The 19,911-nt window shown below is 41.8% G+C and overlaps 1 protein-coding gene across 1 annotated transcript in view; it reads right to left on the bottom strand.

Annotated features, from left to right (window-relative positions):
• Positions 1–19,911, bottom strand: part of NBAS (NBAS subunit of NRZ tethering complex) — a 235,639-nt gene that overhangs the window by 65,272 nt on the left and 150,456 nt on the right. Inside the window, exons 40-44 of the mRNA XM_054979414.1 lie at positions 19,096–19,233; positions 13,169–13,398; positions 8,354–8,464; positions 7,464–7,714; positions 2,637–2,971 (exon numbers count right to left, since the gene is read on the bottom strand). Coding sequence (XP_054835389.1) covers positions 2,637–2,971; positions 7,464–7,714; positions 8,354–8,464; positions 13,169–13,398; positions 19,096–19,233 — 1,065 coding nt within the window. The remainder of the gene's footprint in view (positions 1–2,636; positions 2,972–7,463; positions 7,715–8,353; positions 8,465–13,168; positions 13,399–19,095; positions 19,234–19,911) is intronic.

The raw sequence follows: 19,911 nt of genomic DNA, 5'->3' as shown, positions 1-19,911 counted from the left end.
ATGGGTTAAAAAAAAAAACTATTGGGTTTTAACTTGCACTATCTTAACTGGGTTTTTTTTGGTAAGCTTCCTGGATCCAAAAAGAAAGGCAGGATATGTTATGATACATAAAATGAACAAAACGTTAGGAATATGAGTCTAGCCATTCAGAATCAGACCATGGTCCATCTGCTCTTCCCATAGCGATCAGTTATATGATTCCATTACTCCTACAAAAAGATTTGTATTGTGGTTATTAGCAGGGCTTTTTTTCTGGGCAAAGAGGTGGTGGAACTCAGTGGGTTGCCCTCGGAGAAAATGGTCACATGGCTGGTGCCACCCCCCCCCCTCCGATCTCCAGGCAGAGGGGAGTTTAGATTGCCCCAGCGGCACAGAGGGCAATCTAAACTCCCCTCTGTCTGGAGATCAGGGGGCGGGGCCACCAGCCATGTGACCATTTTCAAGAGGTTCCGGAACTCCATTCCAGCTGAAAAAAAGCCCTGGTTATTAGCATACTTTCTCTGAACATGGAGCTGTCATTGCATTTGGGATACAAAAATAGATATTATTTCTGTGGTAAATCATTCACATGCATACATTATCGCTTGATTTGTGAACCAGTCTCTGATATAAGAGTCAATCATCCTACTTCGGATGTAGGGTTTGCACTTTATATTGTTCTTTAAAAGAAACCTACCTTATCCCCAATTGTTGGAAATCTTCTGTTTTATATTTAATGCAGGGGGGGAAAAACCCTTTGACTCCTGGGGTGCACTAGTTCAAATCACAGAGATAATGCATCCTTATTATACTTTAAGCAAAGGAAAGTAGACCCCTTTCTTACATGTTATGCAAAAGAATTTGATTGGCATTACTTCACTTGTAGATCAGTTCCAAGTCTCTTCCCGTCTTTGTGTATTAAAGTGCCCCAACTCTGGGTAAAGAAATGCTGATGGTAGCTTTATGCACACATTTAGATTGTTTTGTTGGATAGCAAAAGTACTTGGCATCCTTGAAAGCCACAGTGATCTCACAGACAGAGATTAGAATATTTAAAGGAAGAATAACTAGGACGAGACAATGCTACTTTAATTGTACATTCATCTCTACATAGCGATAAATTCTAGCGCTGTCAAAATGCATCATTATTTCTGAAATGTGTGAATAGCAATCTTTCTTACTAAAAAAATGCTTTGAAATAAGGATATCTACTCCAGCTACTTGAAAGCAATGGTTACAAAATGGTTAACTTCAGCCTTACATTATAGGAGAAGGCAACTGAATGGATTTATCAAATAACATTTCGCTTCCATGCTGTGTATCAGATACAAATTACCAACTGTCTATACAAAAGAAAGAACATTCAACAGAGCTCTCGGTTTAGCTACACCTAAACATGCTCATAGTATCAAACACTGCTAGCCAAGTAATCGTAGATAAACTTGGCAGATGAAAGTCAGACAACAGATTCAAAATTAATGCATGGTATTTGGTTAACCTTTTCAGCTTTTAGAATATTTTAAATAACATATAGCACACTGATACAAAACAGAGGAGAGTTACATAGGAGATAGAAGCCCCCGTTGCCATAACTGGACACCTATAATTGGAAACTGGAATTGGGCAAAAAAGATGTTCTAGGTGGAAAGGCCTACTTTCTCAGAAATGTTAACACAAAACCCAATATCTTAGTTGTAAAATCTTCATCTTTCAGAAATCCCATATGATAGGCGTTATATCTGGTAGACTAGGAATATGAATCACAAGCAGCACTTGGTTAAAGAGATGCAGAATTTAATAATTGAGGCCCATTCTGCGCAAATGGTCATAGCAAAAAAATATAAATAGATACAGATGTATCTATTTATCTAAATAGATACGGTTAACCCAGGACAGTTTAAAATACTGACCTGGATCAAGGGATGGGATTGTCACAAACACCAGCATAGGGCTCATTAGGAAACTGGTTCTCTAACAGATTCCATCTTTAACAACCATTGGATAACTCTTTCTTCAAGAATATCAATTTCACTAATCCTTTAAACAACCTATCACCAAAACAAGTTAGAATTTGCTTGAGGGTGGGATCCAAAGGTCTACTTTAAGGGTGCCCTGTAGGGGTGTGTGCGCAAAATTAAAAAAAAAAAATGAGCAGAAAACACACAGAACTCACTCATTCAGCGAGTTAAAGCAGCTTCCAGAAGGCTGAACCAAATCTGGGAAATGAGGCTATAATGTCTCCCCCACCAAAAAGTTTGTGTGCTTTGTTTCAGTACTTAGCACTCAAAGGCCGTGCAGGCAGGCCCGGAAGCTGGGGGCTGTCTGGCAGCACCTTGTTTTCCTTAATAGCAAGTCAGTCTTCACAAGCAACCAACTGGCTCCAAATCGGAGAGACTGAACCCTCAGCGTTAACTCCATTGGTGGAAAGGGGATGTATGTGGTACACACAAATTCATTTTTTCCACTGCTACCTGAGCAACGGCATTGACACTGAGTATTAGTAGTAATACTTTGAAACTAGCCCTGTAATTGTTTTAAATCGATGAAATTTTGTGATTTTTTTTTAAATCACACAAAGCAAGAAGCAAAAATTTAGAACATTTTAAATTACAGCTCAGAATTCACACAACACAAATGTAAACATTTATTATATTTACCTTAATGACAGCCTTTGAGGAAAAAGTAATTTCATCAATGAACTCAATGAGGTCTCCTGGATTTAGTCTATCAAAGTATTTGGCACAGATATCGTATGCGTGTAACCACTCAGCTATGGTTTCTGGAGCTCTCTTAATGAGATGGAGGTCACCATTCCAGAATAGTTTATTTAGCCATACAGCATAGACAGAGCTGGCGGCCAGCATTCTTCCATCTCTTCCAGGGATTTTGGAAGCAAGCTTGGAAATGGATAAAATATTTTGACTTGTGAGGACAGGATCCAAAGCTTCTAGAGGGTTTATATTTTCTTCCGTTAGCTTTTTGTAATTAAGACCTGTTAATAGAAAGAAATTTATAAAAGTGCTTAAAACAGGAAATGCATGAACAAAGGAGGCAGGAATTCCCATTGTCTGTCACTAAATAGTTCATAGAAAGGCCTCCAAAACTACTGCACAGCTGCATAGCTACAACAAATATGTAATTTGTTTTAGTTCCCCCTCCCCTCACTGCAATCTTGTAAGCCAATCTGCAGATCAGACACAAATACACATGCATCTGCTTTATACCAAGTCAAAGCAATGGTCAGTCAAGGCCAGTACTCTCTCCTCTGAAGAGACCCAGGCAGAAATCTTTCACAACACAATACCACCAAATCTGTTTATTTGACCAAGGAGGAAGTGGGGAAGAGCCTGCTATCTGGCTAGCAGCTGCTGAATGAGATCTGGCTGAATCTCTACCTCTTCTGCTACAGTTATTTATGGCTTGGCGATGCCCAGAGGCGCCAGCCAAAGTGCTTTTGTCCTGAGGACAACAACCTAGAGCCAGGTAGAAGATTTGACACACCGAGAGAAAGACATGCTCTGTATTCAGAAGCCTTTTGTTCTTCTTCTCCTGCTCATCTGTTAATTTTTTTTTTTTTTTTGGACTACGAGTTGCTTTGGGGCCTCAAGGGAGAAAAAGCAGGTATAAATATTTAAATAAATAAAATGAAAACTAAGGTGCTTCCGGTATTTTAGGGCAAAGTGTACAGCAACCAGATGATCCTTTTTTTGTTTAGAAAGTGTGTGTGGGGGGGTGAATTTAAAGGAGTAGAACTTGGATATTAAACTTTAATATACATCTGTCACAGGCCAAATTTGCCATGTGCAATAATCTCCAAATATTCACCTGAAAAACTAAAGGGTTGTCCCCAGAGCTGGATAAAAGGGGGACCCAGACAGCAATGTAAGTTTTGAAGAGCAGCTCTCTCCCGGGTCCAAAAAGTATGAGAAATCCTAATTAAAACTATAATAAGCCACTAGCAGTTAACCATCTGATTGTTATAACTCCCTTGCTGTTCTTGTCAAATTCATGCTGATCATATAGATAAACCAGTGTATCATAGTAGTTAGATAATTGAGCTGCGATGCAGCACTTCGCTGGTTTGAATCTCACTACTGCTATGAACTCATCAGGTGGCCCCGAATAAGCCACTCTGCTCAGCCCGTTTGGAATTGGCTTGTCTGGGTGGTTTTGCACCTCTCTTGTTTGATCAGTACGGTTTTTTTAGTCAGCAGCACTGTGTCAAAATGCGTCAGGATCGATGACTGCTGGTGCTTTCATCACTGATGCCGTCAATAGTGACGATACAGCAGCAGCTCTTTCCTTTTTTTTGTTTTTGTGCATGTGATGAATCGATTCATTGCTGGATCAGCCTATTTCCTGAATTTCTCTATCTCCATCCCTCCCTTTGTTGATCCTGATTGGCATGGGGGCGGGAAAGAGTCACTGGAAAGGGGGGGGGGACCAAAGCCAGAATTTCTAGAATCCTCCCCTTGCCCACAGAAAAGCCTTTGTGCAATTTTTTTTTAAAAAACACAAAATCGATCCATCAATGGTTTTAAACACAAATATTTTTTTTTATATAATTTTTTATTTTCAATATCTAACATACAACTACTACATACATACATACCCTACAGAACAGTAACTACAAAAGACTACAATAACACAAGGGATAGGAAAGAGGAGAGAAAAAAGAGAGAGGGAGGGAGGGGTGGAAAAAAGGGGAAGGTACCCTACAAACACTAAACACTACATTTCTGTTTTCCCTTCATACTGCCATTATTCAAAAGTTAAAGCTTTATATTATATTGATGGAGTGGTTGACCTTACTAAATGCAAATTACAATTTAATTTCAAGTTAAATTTTTCTTCCCCTCCTGGGTCCCGGACGGAGTTCTCTCTGCGCAACTGCAGCCGCAGTGCTCGTTTCCTCCCCCTCCCCCTCAGACTTCTCCTTTTCGTCTTGCTTGGTGCACTGGAATTCTGGGTTCCTGTCCTCAAAATCCCTTAGTTGATCTTCTGATAATATCTTAAAGGCTTGATCTTTATGGGTGAACCAGATTCCTTCCGGAAATAACCATTTGTACTTTATTCCACGTTCTCTCAGAAGAGCTGCGAACTTTTTATACTTAAAACGTCTTTTCCGGACTAGAAATGGGACGTCTTTCAATATCTTAATTTTGTTGCCCAAGAAGTCCAAATCCGCATTGTATGAATTATATAGGATAGTGTCCCGGATCCTCTTAGATGAAAAATTGATGATGATCTCGCGCGGCAACTGACGCTTCATTGCATACTTTGAAGTAGCCCGACGGGCTTCCAAAATGGCGCTTTTAACTTCTTCTTTAGTTGCCCTCGCAGGTGTCGCCAATAGTTCCGAGACAAGACCCCGTAAGTCCTCGTTTTCCTCCTCTTTCACATTCTGGAGGCGCAAAATTGTCTGTGTTCGTTCCACTTGTAGCCCGATCAACTGATTCTCCACCAGTTTAAGCTCTTTATTCGTAGCCTTCACGAGTGACGCACTTTCCCGAGCAGACTTCTCTGCCCACCCCCACTGCTTCCTTGATGGTTTTCACTTCGCTCTCCATTAAGCCCACCCTTTGATCTGTTTCATTCAACTTGTCAACAAAGGGTTTTATAGCTTCACCAACCGCCCTCCGTACAATTTCCTCCAGCGATTCTCCCTTTAAGGCAGCCGAAACTGACTTGCCAAGGGCAGGACTTTGTTCTTTTGTTGCCATTTTGGGGGGGGGGGGGCGCCAACCAAATTTTGAGACTCAGCAAAGGGGAAGAGTGAGCCTTCTTAGCTTCAGATCTCACCTCTCCTTCACGTACGCTTGTAATAACAGAAGGAATTCGCTTACTTGTAGGCTCTCGCCTAGTTCTGCTCTTTGCCGTTTCTCATGGCCCGGCAGCACTCGAGGCGCCGCGCACGTCCGCCGGCCTCCGTAGGGACAAACGGGCAATTAACCCCCCGCATTGATTCCAGGGGGCTCTTCCCGCAGCGTCCCGGACCCAGCCTCCCTCACTGGGAGTTTTGGGGGCTAATCTTCGCAGATCAGCCGCCCGGACAGGGTGCCCGGCCGCTTCCTCTCGAGCCAGCGAAGAGGAGCGTCCGACATGGCGGAGAAAACGAAACCGAATCGGTTTTAAACACAAATATTATGGACGAGCAAAAGTTGCTCATGAAGTATGGACCCTTCAAGGTTGTGGAGGGGGAGCCAGGCTCTTTATTAAAATTCCTCCAAGCAGCTTGCAAAGTGTCTCAAACAGCTTCCTCAAATTTCTGCTATCTCTTCCTGCAGCACGTTCGGCTGGGATAATGGAAGGGGGAGGGCCTGCCAAACTAAAATGCTTGTGCTGAAAAAGCACAAATAACAGGTGCAGGGGCGGGGGGGGGGAGGGGCGCAATAAGCAACACAAAGAAATGGGAAATCACTCTCCTCCAGTTCACTTTCACACCATCACTTTCAATCCATCGATCCAACACTGGATTGTTTTTAATTCAAAACGAGTGGGAAAGGAAAGAGGAGAGGGGGAGGGATGGAAAGGAAGGGAGAGGGAAATGGCTGGATAGACAACAACAGCCAATCACAATGAAGTTGGGGGCAGAAGAAGGTGGAACACTAAAGGTATAAAGAATGTGCATGGAGAAACAGCTAACTAGAAAATTTATTTTTTAAAAAAAGTTGGGATATAAGCGTTCCTAGGAAAGCTGTGGAAAAGCAGCATAATAGCTACAGTGACTACTCATGGCAGCAAATAGGGTGCTGATAGTCACCAAAAAAAGCTGCAGTATGGGAACAGAACCTGTGAAATTGCCCTGTGCAGAATGGATTTTTGTTCACTGATCTGGGTGGGCACTAATCTATCCAGAAGAGTGCTATACAAATAAACACACACACAGAAATAGAAACTAAATGGCATCTAGGAAAATAGAGAACAGCATATGAATCTAGCATCTGAAACGTGAAGGAAAGCCCACATAAAAATAATTTCCATATATAGACTTGCACGACTCGATCTATACTGTTTGATATGTACATGGAAAAGGAAACTAACCGGCCAGATACGTATTTCCTCTTACATAAGATGAACAAACACATTGCATTTGTACAAAGAAGCCATTTCGTTATGTGTTGAATCGGGTGTCAATAGACAAGGGGGTAAACAAACCTTAAATAATTTGTAACAACATCCCATTCAGTAAATGTCGGTGCAGCAGAAGATTACAAGCATTATTTTACAAACACTTCTCATACATTGTCATGTTTAATGCATACTCATCCAGTGAACACTCCTTTATAGCAACATATGTTGCTTTACAGCTTGCTAAAACTGAATGAACAATTAACTCAGAAGACCAGATTAGCGTTCCTATGAGACAAAAGACTTCTACGCCCCCTCTATATAATCCCAACGTAGAAACGTTCCTAAATATACACTGACAGGGCTGAGAACAAATTGACCTGGTAACTACAAGTCAAAGTGCCACGACATACCTGGTGCAACTGCCTTGAACTTTTTCAGCAGGCGGATGTGAGTTTCAGGCTTGATCTCATGTTTCACAAATTCAGCACAGCCACAGTTCTCAAGGAGCATGAAATAATACAGTAATCGCTGGTGATCTCTGCCTTCAATAGTAGGGTAAACGTATTTGACCATATGCTCGTGAAAAGCATCCGGGATGGTTTTCAGCGTCTCAAAGAGACCAAGGCTTTGTGCTCTGTCTTCTATTGCAGCTGTGGATAAGCTATGTGATAAAACAAAAGACAGCTGATTGCTCTCTCTGTATCTAGTCCAGCGGTACGCATGCATACAGGCCAGGCTGTCAGGCAAAAGGTGAACAGGTATGGGAAGTCAAGGAAATGCTGTTGGGCATAAGCCTGGACCATATAAAGGGCCAAACATCAAGCCAGAGAGAAGGTTCCTTTTCTTCTCCAGGCTGCAAACGAGAGACTTGGGAAAAGAGGAGGAGGAGGAACAAAGTGTATTAATCTCTCCCCTTTCTGTATCATAGGCCATGGCAGGTCTTGGGATCTCAGCTGAAACCATAGGGAGGACCAAGCAGATGTAGACCTCCTGAATCCCCACAATCAGCTAATCCAACAATGGAAAAGTGACCATCCACTTTTAGATATTCTTGCAGTGATTCCTAACTCCAGCAAATGGCAGGTTTGTGCAAACCACTAAATAGTACCTTCCATTTGATCAGTGACTTACATATCAATATTCACCATCAATACCGATCAATACTGTGTTAGTCAAGGGTGTCACCTTCAGTTCGCTCTCACCTGATTACAAGGAAGTATTTGCATGCTGACTTTCTTTCAATTTGGGGGCTATTCATCAATAAAATCAAACGGACTAAAAAGTGAGCTGCTATACTTACCCACTATCACTGAAAAGATATTCCAGATGTGTCATGTAGACTTCCCAGAGTGGGATGCTGTAACGCTGAGCCAAGGACAAAGCAATCTTGTACACATTTTCTTCAAGAGTTCTGGTCAAGAAAGAAACATGAAACAGAGTGGGGGATAAAACCAACAAGGAAGTAGTTTTATTATGCTGCTAGAAAAGAAACAGAAGAAGCAGTTTGGGAAGAAAATTATCACTTTTTGGCAGCGCCTTTCCCCAAGGAAGGAAACACTTTCATTATTTCCTTGAACTGCAATATACCACTGCCACTAAACTAGTTACAGAAACATGCTCTAAAACTTGGGGGCAACACTCACTTTAAGAAGTATAATTTTAAATGAATTTTATGGCAGAGGAGATTACAGTTTTGATTAATAGGAGATTGTTTATGTACTTAAACGATGAGATCAAGCATGAACACTGTTCTTCAGTTATGGCCCAGTATATTTTTTTGCTATGCAGGCTGCTAGCAATTATTAAAGCCTCTCCAGAGCATTAGGAAAAACAAGGATTTTTTTTTTTTTGCAATTACAATTAACATGCAGAGCACTCTCTTTCTCAGAGCTGAGAACCACAGATAGGTTTAACACATCAGACATTCTGGACTGCAAAGAGAGGAAGCAACCAATCTATAATTTTTATATCAGAATCACGATGAGCTCTCTCCAGTGACAAGGAATCTTCCCTAAGGCATCAACTGCCATAAATAACGAAGAAATCACCAGGGACCACTAAAAAGAACCTACTTTAAAAAGATCCGGCGGGACTAAGTTTGGCCTAGCAGCCGTATTAAGACTATAGATAATTTGTTAGCAGTTAAATCAAGATCCCTAGGAGGCAGTTTATCAAAACCAGCCAGACTTTTTTTTAAAAAAAGGGCAGGACATGGAATCATTACACAGATTATTAAAATGAGATTCCCAAATCACTGGTTGAAATGATTTCTTGGCCAGGGGTGGTGCAATCCACAACTTTCGGAAGCTGATGCCAAAGTTTCATTTGACACAAGGGATGATCCTCGAAGCAACAGAGACAACTCAGATAAGAAAATGCACCAGGATTGCAGAACTTGAAGGCTAAGGGATGCTTGGCATGGATTTAATTAGTGCGATTCATTGAGCTTTATCCAAAAGATGAAATAAGAAAATCAGCCAGAAACATTCAACAACAGGTCAGAATAATCAAGTGATGCTCTATGATAAAAACTTCCAGCTGTGACTTGTTCATGGGTCTTAGCAGCTACGGGGTGCTCTTCCCATTGCTCATTTGTGCCTGCTGGAGAACCATTTCAATTCACTTTTACTTCTGGCTTGTCCCCAACTTGACAGGACAGGATCTGACAAAATGTTTCTATGCAGATACACCTATCTACAACCTCAGGAAATAAGAAATTTTTAATTTTTCATGAAGCATGTTCTCTTCACTCCAAAAGGAAGATCGTTTTTTTAAAAAACCCACACATTTCTTAAAAATCAAATGTTGAAAAATATATTGAAGGCTGTCTGAATAATCACAAAATGCGTACAGACAGAGGTTTTATTTGAGCATTAAGTCTTTCTAATAGAGAGAAAATCTCACAGAAAAATTATGTGCATGGCTATCACACATTATCTGTTTAAAAAGCAGTTGTTTCACTATCGCATACGTAGCTGTCTGCCCAATTAATGCCCATAGAGAAATCCTTGAGTCAGAGAGAAATCTGTGAGCACGTCAGCATTTTCGTGTGCGCCTGACCATTTGCTGGTGATAAAATTCTAGGAAGGCGTACTGATAGCACTGTTAAGTTATAAAAATACCAATAAAATTTCAATACAAAATTAAAGGGACACTTGCTGTTGTTTGATGGCATAATGAACTGAAATACTTTGAGGAGTCAGCAAAGCTACTAAAAGATTCATTACAACAAGAAAGTCTTGCGGTACCTTAAAGACTAACATATTTATTACAATGTAAACATTCAGGAGTTCAGGCTACACCTCTGGAATTTGTCCTTATGGAAGCTTCTTAAAGATTCATAGGTCTCACAGCTCCTACATACATACTTCACATTCTACCAGAGATGCCTTAGAAGCCTATTTTAGAGAATTAAGAACTGAAACAATGTCAGGTTTACCAACCTAGACATTCAATACATTCTGTCACCAACAATATTTTTTTATTTTTTAAAAAAGTTTTAAAGAGTATTTTTTTTTTAAAAAAAAAAATCTCACAATTTAACACCTCTCTCACCCCCATCCATCTTCTGGATCCACACAGTAAGCTATGTTACACATGAAGAAGGAGAAAAATAAGAAAGAGGCGCCAATTACAAAGATAAAAAGTAGACAAAAAGCTGATGGTGCAAATTAAAAAAAAAAAAAACTAACCTCATGGTTAGTAATATATTGAAAGACTGTGATGTTAGTAAACAGCCTTCTTTCATGTTGTGCCAGAAAACAGTGTTGTGCTTACCTGTAACTGTTGTTTGTCTAGGTCTTCGAGCAGACACACATTGGGCAGACTTTGCCACAAGTTTATGCCTAAGCCAGAAGTAAGGGAGCTTCTTGGCTTAAGCAGTGTTATGGGATATCTATGTTGGCAGCAAAGATATCTGCTGCGCTGAAGCCACCTGCCCACTCGAACCATGAACTCGGGTTCTGAGGGCCAGATCCGGCAGCAAAGTTATCTGCCGTGATGGATCTACCAGCCCAATCCGAACTGTCCACTCTGGTTCCGAGGGCCTGATCTGGCAGCAAATTATCTGCCTCGATGGAGCCACCTGCCCCTCCTGAACCATTCATTCCGGTTCCAAGGGCCAGATTCAGTAACAAAGCTTTCTGCCGCAATGAAGCTGTCAGCCAATTTGAAAAGTCACTCCAGTTCCGAGGGCCGCACCGATAGCAAAGCTATCTGCTATGCTGGAACAGTCAGCCCACTTCAAACATTAAACCCGATTCCAAGGGCTACATTTTGAATCCGAACAGGAGGCGCTGATCACTGGCACCGACTACTCTGTCAGGTCTGATTAACACCTGTTGGATGCTCATCAGATGACAAGCGATTCCCCACCTTCCCTCTCTTTGGAGCTGCAGGGAATGCCACACCAGATCTGACTCATCTGGAATGCTCCGGCTGCTTAAAAGCCTGACTTAACCCTTTGCTGTATAGGTAGAGGACACTAGTCTGCCTAGGTTTTTCCCTACCTTCACATCCCATTTGAGGAGGGATGAGGGTGATCACGCGCCACTTGACAATCTTACTGCGCCTAACTTCACTATGGAACTGACTGGTTCCTGCAGTTTGCTCAGGAGCCTCAACTTTAGAGTCCTCATAATCACGTGCACCTCGGTCTACAGCAAGCTTGGTGCCTGTAAATAACTGGCACCGAGCAGTTTGTCCGCTTCCTCATAGGTCCTAGCGCCACGCCCACCCCATCTGTTCCCATTGATTGTTTTTTGATCTCAATCGCCTACTTTCTGAGTTCAGATGATGATGGGAAAATGATCCCACGTTGTTTCAACCTCTAATCAAGACCTAGGAATACAGCTTTGCATGCTTTTATTCCGTCTCTCCTATTCCCATAGCCCTTCCTACCAATGGAAGAACTGTTGCACTTTGCTCACAGCTGGTGCAAAAACCCCTCCTCCACTTTTATCATTCCTCGAAAGATTGAGAAACACTACAACTTTAAATAGCATGATTGCTCTGTCACCTTTACCTCCCTTGCACATCCTTCCTGCTTGCTGAGGTTTAAGTCTGGTTTTTTGTCATGCCCAACCCTTGTCGCCTTGGACTGACAGAGAGGGAAATAAACTGTATACTGTTGACTGCAACTATACTCGTCTGTGACTTCCATTCTCAAAATCTCAAAGCTCAGGCAATTCCTTTCCTAGGAGGAGCTCCCAAATTATACTCAGGTCTTTTTTCTGACAAATGCAGAGTCCCTATGTGGGTCTTCAAAGGAAAGCTATTAATCAGCCAAATAACGGGCATGCTATGGAATCTTTAGCCAGATACCAGAGGTTTTGGACATGGTTATCAAGTGCTGAACCTGGTTACGCTTAACAGAGCTCCCTGGGGATAAGAAGAGGATGATTGTGAATGTTCCCTTCAAGGGCATGTTGTTGTCTTTTTATGGAACAGCATATGATTCCTTAAGCTAGATACAGGAAAATTACCAGACCATAAAGTCTCTTGCTGTCATTGCTACTGGTCAATTGGGTACTGCCCAACCCTGCATGCAATGCCCTCAAACGTACCAGCATCACTTGGACAGTATTTCTACCTCCGACCTTAGGGTCAGACACCACATCCCTCAGCTCAATGTCACACTACCAGGAGGGTAGTGAGACAAGGAACGACTAACAAAGCTATTGGCATCAGCAGAATTAACAATGCCCCTATATGATGCCTACTTAGGTTTTCTTTAATGTTACATTCAGGCAGTGAAGGCCACTACAACTCGAGTCAAAGGCGGAGGCCCAAGAAGTTCAAAGTTCATATTCATAGAAGGGGCTCTTGCACTGAGGCACAAGATTCGCTGCTAGAGCATACAGGACAGGGGGGAAGTCTCTCTACTAGTAGTATCCTGCATTCATTGATCTATACAGCCAGACCAAACACTTCATCTAAGCAAAGTGAATGGAAAGGGGGGGCGGGAAATTCCTATTAACAGCCACCTTGCAAAAATAAATCTACAAAGCCAATAGATGACTAATAAACCTTTCTAAAGGTAGGTCAGTGCTGCTGAAAATTTATTTTCCTGGTTTGAATTTTAAATATGTCAGCCTGCTAAGCAGATGTTACTTACTCTGCCAGACCCAGTATGGTTTCTCTCTTGTACTGACCATCTGCAGTAAACCTCTGAACATCCACCCCTTTGCCAAGCCCTTGAAGAATCTGAGCCTGAGTGAAGTCCAAGAGCCGTTCATTGTAGTACTGCAGATGCTTTATCAGAGTTGATATCTCATCAGGCCAGTCTGCGTAGCTAGTCCGGGTAACGTGCTCTGTGACCATTTGAATTAATTCCTTTGGGTCAGCCTGTGGAATAAATTCAAGTAAGAATTGAAAATTTACAGATGTTAAAAACCACATTTTAAAAGCTCTTTGGAAGATATGTTTCCGTGGTCTAACAAAAGTTTCTAAAGTAGCTTTTATCTTAACATAAAAGCTTTAGTTCAGGCCTCAAACAAGCAGCTTCCTTACCTCAGTATGAGGGGTGTGCACCAAAAAAAGAGAAAATTCTGTAAATCTATTTTTTTTTACTGAATCTGAGAAAAAAGTCAGAATTCCTTGAATTCCGACTTGATTCTCTAATTTGGTTTGGGTATTTCCAAAGAATTCAGCCATTGCTTTTGGTGGGAAAATCACTCTGGGGGATATCTGGTGGGATGGGGTGTGGGGGGGATTATTTTCAACCAAACTTCACTAAATTTGGAAGGAGCCTACTCCTGACTGTCCTCTAAGATCTTCTAAGTTTTATGAAGATTGGACCTCAGGGGAAAAAATGACCCCTCTCCACTGGATAACTCTCAGAGTGATTTTCTCATAGAAAACAATGGCTGAACTTTACCACATTTTTCTGAAAATTCAGTAAAAATTTGGAATACCTGGTTTTTGATTTGGAATACCTGGATTTTACTGAATCATCCAAAATTTTGTATTTTAATCCAAATTCCAAATTGAACTGAATTGAACAAATTGAACCCTTATCCCCAAACCTCCCCCTCTACAATAGTAGGAGATGACATGGCTGCCGAGAGCCACAACAGACCCCCAAAGATCTTCTCTGGGCCTCTAACTTATACCATCAGGGCCTAACCAATTCATTATCTGACAAGTCCAGCTGTCAGCTCCATTATACTTTTATGCCATCTTTCCTCAAGGAGCTCAGGACATCACACATAGTTCTCCCCTTCAACTTGCTATCGTTATAGCAATTGTATGGAGGAAGCTTAGCCTGAGAGAGAATGACTGGTCCAAGATTTCCCCTTCCTTTGGTCATGAACTCTACTGGGTAATTTGCACTTGGATCTCCTTATTCAACACTAACCACTACATCATATCGACTATCAAGTTTCTGTAAAATGTAACAAGGGTAGACACCTGAGCATGATTAGTGCTGCTAAATAGTTTAAACAAGTTTACTAATCATATTAAGAACAATAAAGCCAGACATACTGACGAGAGAATTCAATACCAGTAAAACGAAGCAAATTCCATCTTTATTCGGGAAAGTAGTTTAAAGCAGTATTTGGGTCACATTGTACATTTTGATAAAAGACATTTGCAGATTCCCAGGAGAACTCTTAAAAATGGAATAATAGCTAATTTGTGAACAGGTATTCCCTACCTTATAATCTAAATGAATAAGAAACAGCCCTACTATTAGAGGGATTCTTCTCATTTCTCTAAATAATGTCTGGAGGTATCTTTTTCTCCCTTCAGGGGAAACTTATAACTTAATTGCTTGGAGTTTTGAAAATCCATTTTAGGGAAATGAAGAAAAATAAACGGTACGGACAAATAACATATACATATTAAAGCAAGATGGAAAAAGGAAATCAATTACCAAACAATTTACAATATTATTTCCTTTGAATCATTCAGTGCTATTTAAATTTAATTTGAAGTCTAAAATTCTAGCAGCAATAAACCAGTCCAACTGGTGACTTTCATTTAGTGCCAATTAAAGAGGAGTGACACGAAACTTCTTCTGGTTACGTCTTGTTAATCCTTTTCCAGCGAACGTACATTATTTCATAATACACATGCACATATTTAGGGTGTGCTTCATGCAATCAAACCAACAACAGTGTGTCACAGCTCCAAAAAATTTGGGAACCACTACCCTAAATTTTTAGGCTCCTGACCCTTTCCATTAAGTTGGAAAAGGATACTTTGACAGGATATATAGATAAGATACACAAGCAGTTTGCTTATAAATCTCAGTTGTATAAAACAATTCTCAGAGAAAAACGATTATACAAAGAATATTCAAATAATATCTATTAAAATCGAATCTGAAAAATTAGGAAATGCAACAACCAGAACTACTTAAAGACAACCTTTTTGACCATTTATATATAAACTGCTCTTCAGTTTACACCATGTACTACTTTCCTGAGCTAATAATCAAAACAACTGCCAAAAATATTCAAGCAACAGATGATATGCCAGGTTTAGCACTGATTTGTTACATTAACATCTCATCTTTCTTCAATAAACTAAACTAATGGCTCAGTTTCCCCAAGACCAATTCTGAGTGAGCTTAAGGGGATTACCCCACGGAGAGGAAAACATAGGTTGTTTCTTCTATGGTGCAAATAACAGCTTGAGATAGGGGCATTATGTGACTATGCACATTCCAGTAAACCAGGGATAGCTCAGGACCAGGCCATGCAATTAAATAGTATATTACTGCTAAACACACACAAGCACAAAAACACACCATGGATTTAAATATATCTTATATAATAATAGCCAAGTGGTCCTGATCTGAGAATATTAAATCCGGAGACTGAAGCTATGAACGGACAGGACATATTTTCCTACACCCCCCCAAAATGCCCCAGCTTTGCAGAAAAATCTGAAATTTTAAAAAATCCAAATGATAAACCCAAACGATAAAAGGTAGAGCTATAGTTTTAACCAGATCGCTACAGTGGCTGAAGCAGGAAACCATAACTGTTTAGTCAGTATTCCATACTTGGTTTCTGTCAGTAAAAGGCAGGGGGAGAGAATAGGATCCTTTTGAGGGATGTTTTGGACTTTGAGGGAAGCCTCATTGTGGCCAGGGCCAGCAGCAAACACCAGGTGACTTGATACCACTTGACTTGCATGATTCACCCAGGCCTGGCTATCTGCTACTGTTCAACAGCAACCCCCCCCCCCCCCAAAACACTCCAGGATAGAGTACAGGTTAGAGTTTCAGAGTAGGATCTGGGAGACCCAGGACTGAATCACCACTCTTCTGTGGAAGTTCCTTGGGTGACTTTGATCCAGTCATACACTCACAACCTAACCTACCTTTCAGGGTTGTTGCAAGGATAATACAGAGGCAAGTCCTTGTGGGTTGCCTGCCATGCAACTGGGACTGGCTGAGCTGGCACCACACAACTGAGCCATAGGGGAGAGTCTGCTGGGGTGGAGGGAAAATGGTGAAAACTGGGGGGCAGACAAAGGTAAGCTTAACTGTTTATCCATTGCTAGTTCTCTGTACATGGTTAGGGGCTCACCAGTTTCCAAACTGGTTGAGAAGGGCAACCCTAATTTAAGTTTAGTGGTGGCAACCGCAGTAAGGATATAGCCAAGAGGGAGAGGGAAGTGTGTGTGCTCATCCAGATGCAGCAAATGCCCCACATTCTCCCCTGGCCACAACAATCCCCAATTCAGAGTTTGCCTTTTTTACTGATAGGAGCTCACAAAGTTGGCATTTTAGTACACTGTCCATCATAAGCACCAGGATATTCTTCTTGGGCTAGCGCACCCAGTTCAGAACTTCTAACTATATGGAGGAAGCCAGCATTTTTTGTCTTCACTAGGGATGTGCGCTTTGGGTTTCTGATTTGGGAAAAAATACCCGAATCAGACCCGATTTGTAAAGATTCGAGATTTCGAAACGGCCCCAGCATACCTGGGCTGTTTCAGAAACCCCGAATCAAATATTCCTGAAGCTATTTGTATAGCGTTGGGAAGCTTCGGGGCAAGGGGTTGAAATGTCCCTATCCATGCAGCAGGAGGGGGAGGGACATTTAAACCATGGATCAGCTGTTTGTCAGGGTTTCCGACAAGCAGCTGAGTACTTTGAAGGGAAGGAGGATCTCGGCGCGGCTTGCAAGCTGCGCTGAAAGCCTCCTTCCCTTCAAAGTCCTACCCATCCCTCCTCTAGCCAGTTGGAACAGAGGAGACTTTGAAGGCAAGGAGGATCTCGGCATCGCTTGCTGAGCCAAGATCCTCCTTGCCTTCAAAGCGCCCCCGCCTTCCTCCAGCCAGTTGGAACGTAGGAGACTGAAGACAAGGAGGATCTTGGCTTGGCTTGGCCCGCCGAGATCGTCCTTCCCTTCAAAGTTCCCTTCCCTCCTCCAGCTGGTTGGAACGGGGAGACTTTGAAGGGAAGGAGGATCTCGGCCTGGCTTGTCTCCCCTGTTCCAACCAGCTTGAGGAGGGAGGGCTGGGGAGTGGGAGGCTGAGGCTGGGGGTTGTGAGGTTTGGGGTGTTTAAAGGACCCTGCCGCTTGGGATTAGTGGGTTGGAGTGGAGGTCAGTGGGTTGGAGCGGAGGGGGGTAAGTGGGGTGTTGAGGGGTGGGGGTGGGTGGGGGTGCTGGGGAAAAACCCAGCCCCCTGAATCAGTTCAGAATGCTCTGAATCTTTACGGAGCATTCTGAAGCTATTGAAATACCCGAATCCAAAGCGGCTTGCCGCTTCGGGTTCTAGGTGTTTCTGAATGTTTTTCCTGCTTCGGTTAACCCAAAGCAGGAAAACCGAATATTTTTAGGGTGCACACCCCTAGTCCTCACCATGCAATACTGTGGCTTGCTGATGCCCATTCATTCAACCTGGAAGGGGTTTTTATAGAGTTCTTCATATTCCATATCAATGTTTTGAATATTAGGAACAGAGTTTTCAGTGAATGGAGCTCACAAAATATTTTCTTTGCCCCGTAATGTCCTTTGCCGTACTGGGCAAAGACCAGGTACTGGTAATTTTTGCCCCAGCAGGGCAAATAGCACCTTTATGGAGCTGTTTCACACTGGGATTATGCATGAGATGACAGGATTAAATCCCACCCTCTTCTGAAATGAGCCCCGAATACCTGTTCTTTGAAGTGGAAAAGCCTCTAGTAACTTCATTCACCACTCCTAGCGTCACATATGGTTTGACCCTAAGGAGCCATCTGCAAGTGCAAACTTGGCTATCTCATGGCTCACCTCCAAGTCCAAACCAGTAATGAACGTATATTGCCAATTCCAATACTGCTCGTGGTGGAATTGTACTTTTTACTACACCTTCAGGATGAAGAGTATTCATTTTGTATACTCTGCCTCCTATTATTTAAGGGGAAAGGCAATTTCCCTTTGTTCTGCTTACTCCCACATTCCCATCTAGACTGTTTCTGAATGTAAGCAGATGCTCCAGTTCCAAGAATGGAACTTCAGAGGGCTGCACAGGAAGAACAAGGAAGTCCTGACTGTTGACTATAACCCAGTGTCTACTAGATCATCCCTCTCTAATATGATGGTTGACAATCACAAAGAATTCAAACCTATTAGGAAGGGAGGAGTTCTTTTTTGTAGAAGCCGCGCTAGTTTGATTTTAAAGCTTATTCTTGTATTTGGCTATTAATTCCAGGTTTATTAATGCTTTTCTGCTAAAACAGAGGCCAGGTTGACAGGTCTCTAATTTCCCAGATCCATCTTGAATCTTTCATTTAAAAAAAAGTCTACCTTTCGATCTTCTGGCTGATTTTAAAATACTGCATAGTAAACAATACATGATGTATTTGATGTTTATCAAAATGGAAAGTGCTCCTTTTTCATATAACGGCTAAGCAATAGTCATTAAAAACCATTCATCTATTTTGGCAAATACTGCATTAAGTAGCTGTCGCTTGACAGAGCACTAGATTAAATGATGCTGTGCAACTTGACTGGAATAAGTTAGACACGCTCTGAACTAGCTTAACAGAACAGCTTTTTGTTGTCTACTATTGGATTAAAAACAAATTTAAAAACTGACCCTGTAGAGGGGATGGCATTTGTCCTTGAAACATGGTGCCAAACGAGAATAAATCTGCAGGCTATAGTAATAACTTGCCAGCTGGAGAGATAACGCAGAAGGGGGTTGCTTTTCAAAGCACTTGTTGGCATCTACCACCTAGGAAGAAACAGGAGAGAATCAGCTTAGCTAAAAGAACATTACGATTGCAAGCACACCATCTTTTTAGTAGCTGCTACAGAATGATGATTACGGGGGAGATCGTGCCAATTTTGTGCAAAGAAACACCATACAGTATATACAGCACCATACAGTATACACTTTTGAAAAAAAAAACATCTATTTAGAAGACAAAATATTCATATCCCTCCTTTTGTCCAAGTAGGCTCAGCAGTAGACATGGGCTTTTTCATCTCCCCTGCCCCAATTTTCTGGCATTCCTATTCCACCCTGTGAGGATAAGTAATGACTGGCCCAAGGTCACTCCGTTTCATGGTTCAGTGATTTTAAATCCAAGTTTCCCTCATCTAGCCATGGAAGTCTACCATACCACTTAGGCCATCTCAGAATGCTTTTTAAAGACAGAAATAAAAACAAATGGTATTGTCTATTCCTATCCTGCCTATGTACAAAGACCATGGGTTTGGTATCTCTACACTTTTCCAAGCACACTGAGAACCAGGAAGAAACACCCATGCACCATCGACCTGATTTCCTGATGTAGAGCATGTGTGGTGTTCTGCTACCTTACCATACCTTTGCCATACCTGGCATCTTACTCCAACCTTCCAATCCTCTTTGGCCTCCTAATAAATAAATGACTCAGTCATATACTCA

This window comes from Eublepharis macularius, chromosome 1 (assembly GCF_028583425.1).
Source record: "Eublepharis macularius isolate TG4126 chromosome 1, MPM_Emac_v1.0, whole genome shotgun sequence".
Lineage (NCBI taxonomy): Eukaryota > Metazoa > Chordata > Lepidosauria > Squamata > Eublepharidae > Eublepharis > Eublepharis macularius.
Note: the sequence above shows the minus strand (reverse complement) of the source record. Positions and strands in the feature narration are given on the sequence as shown.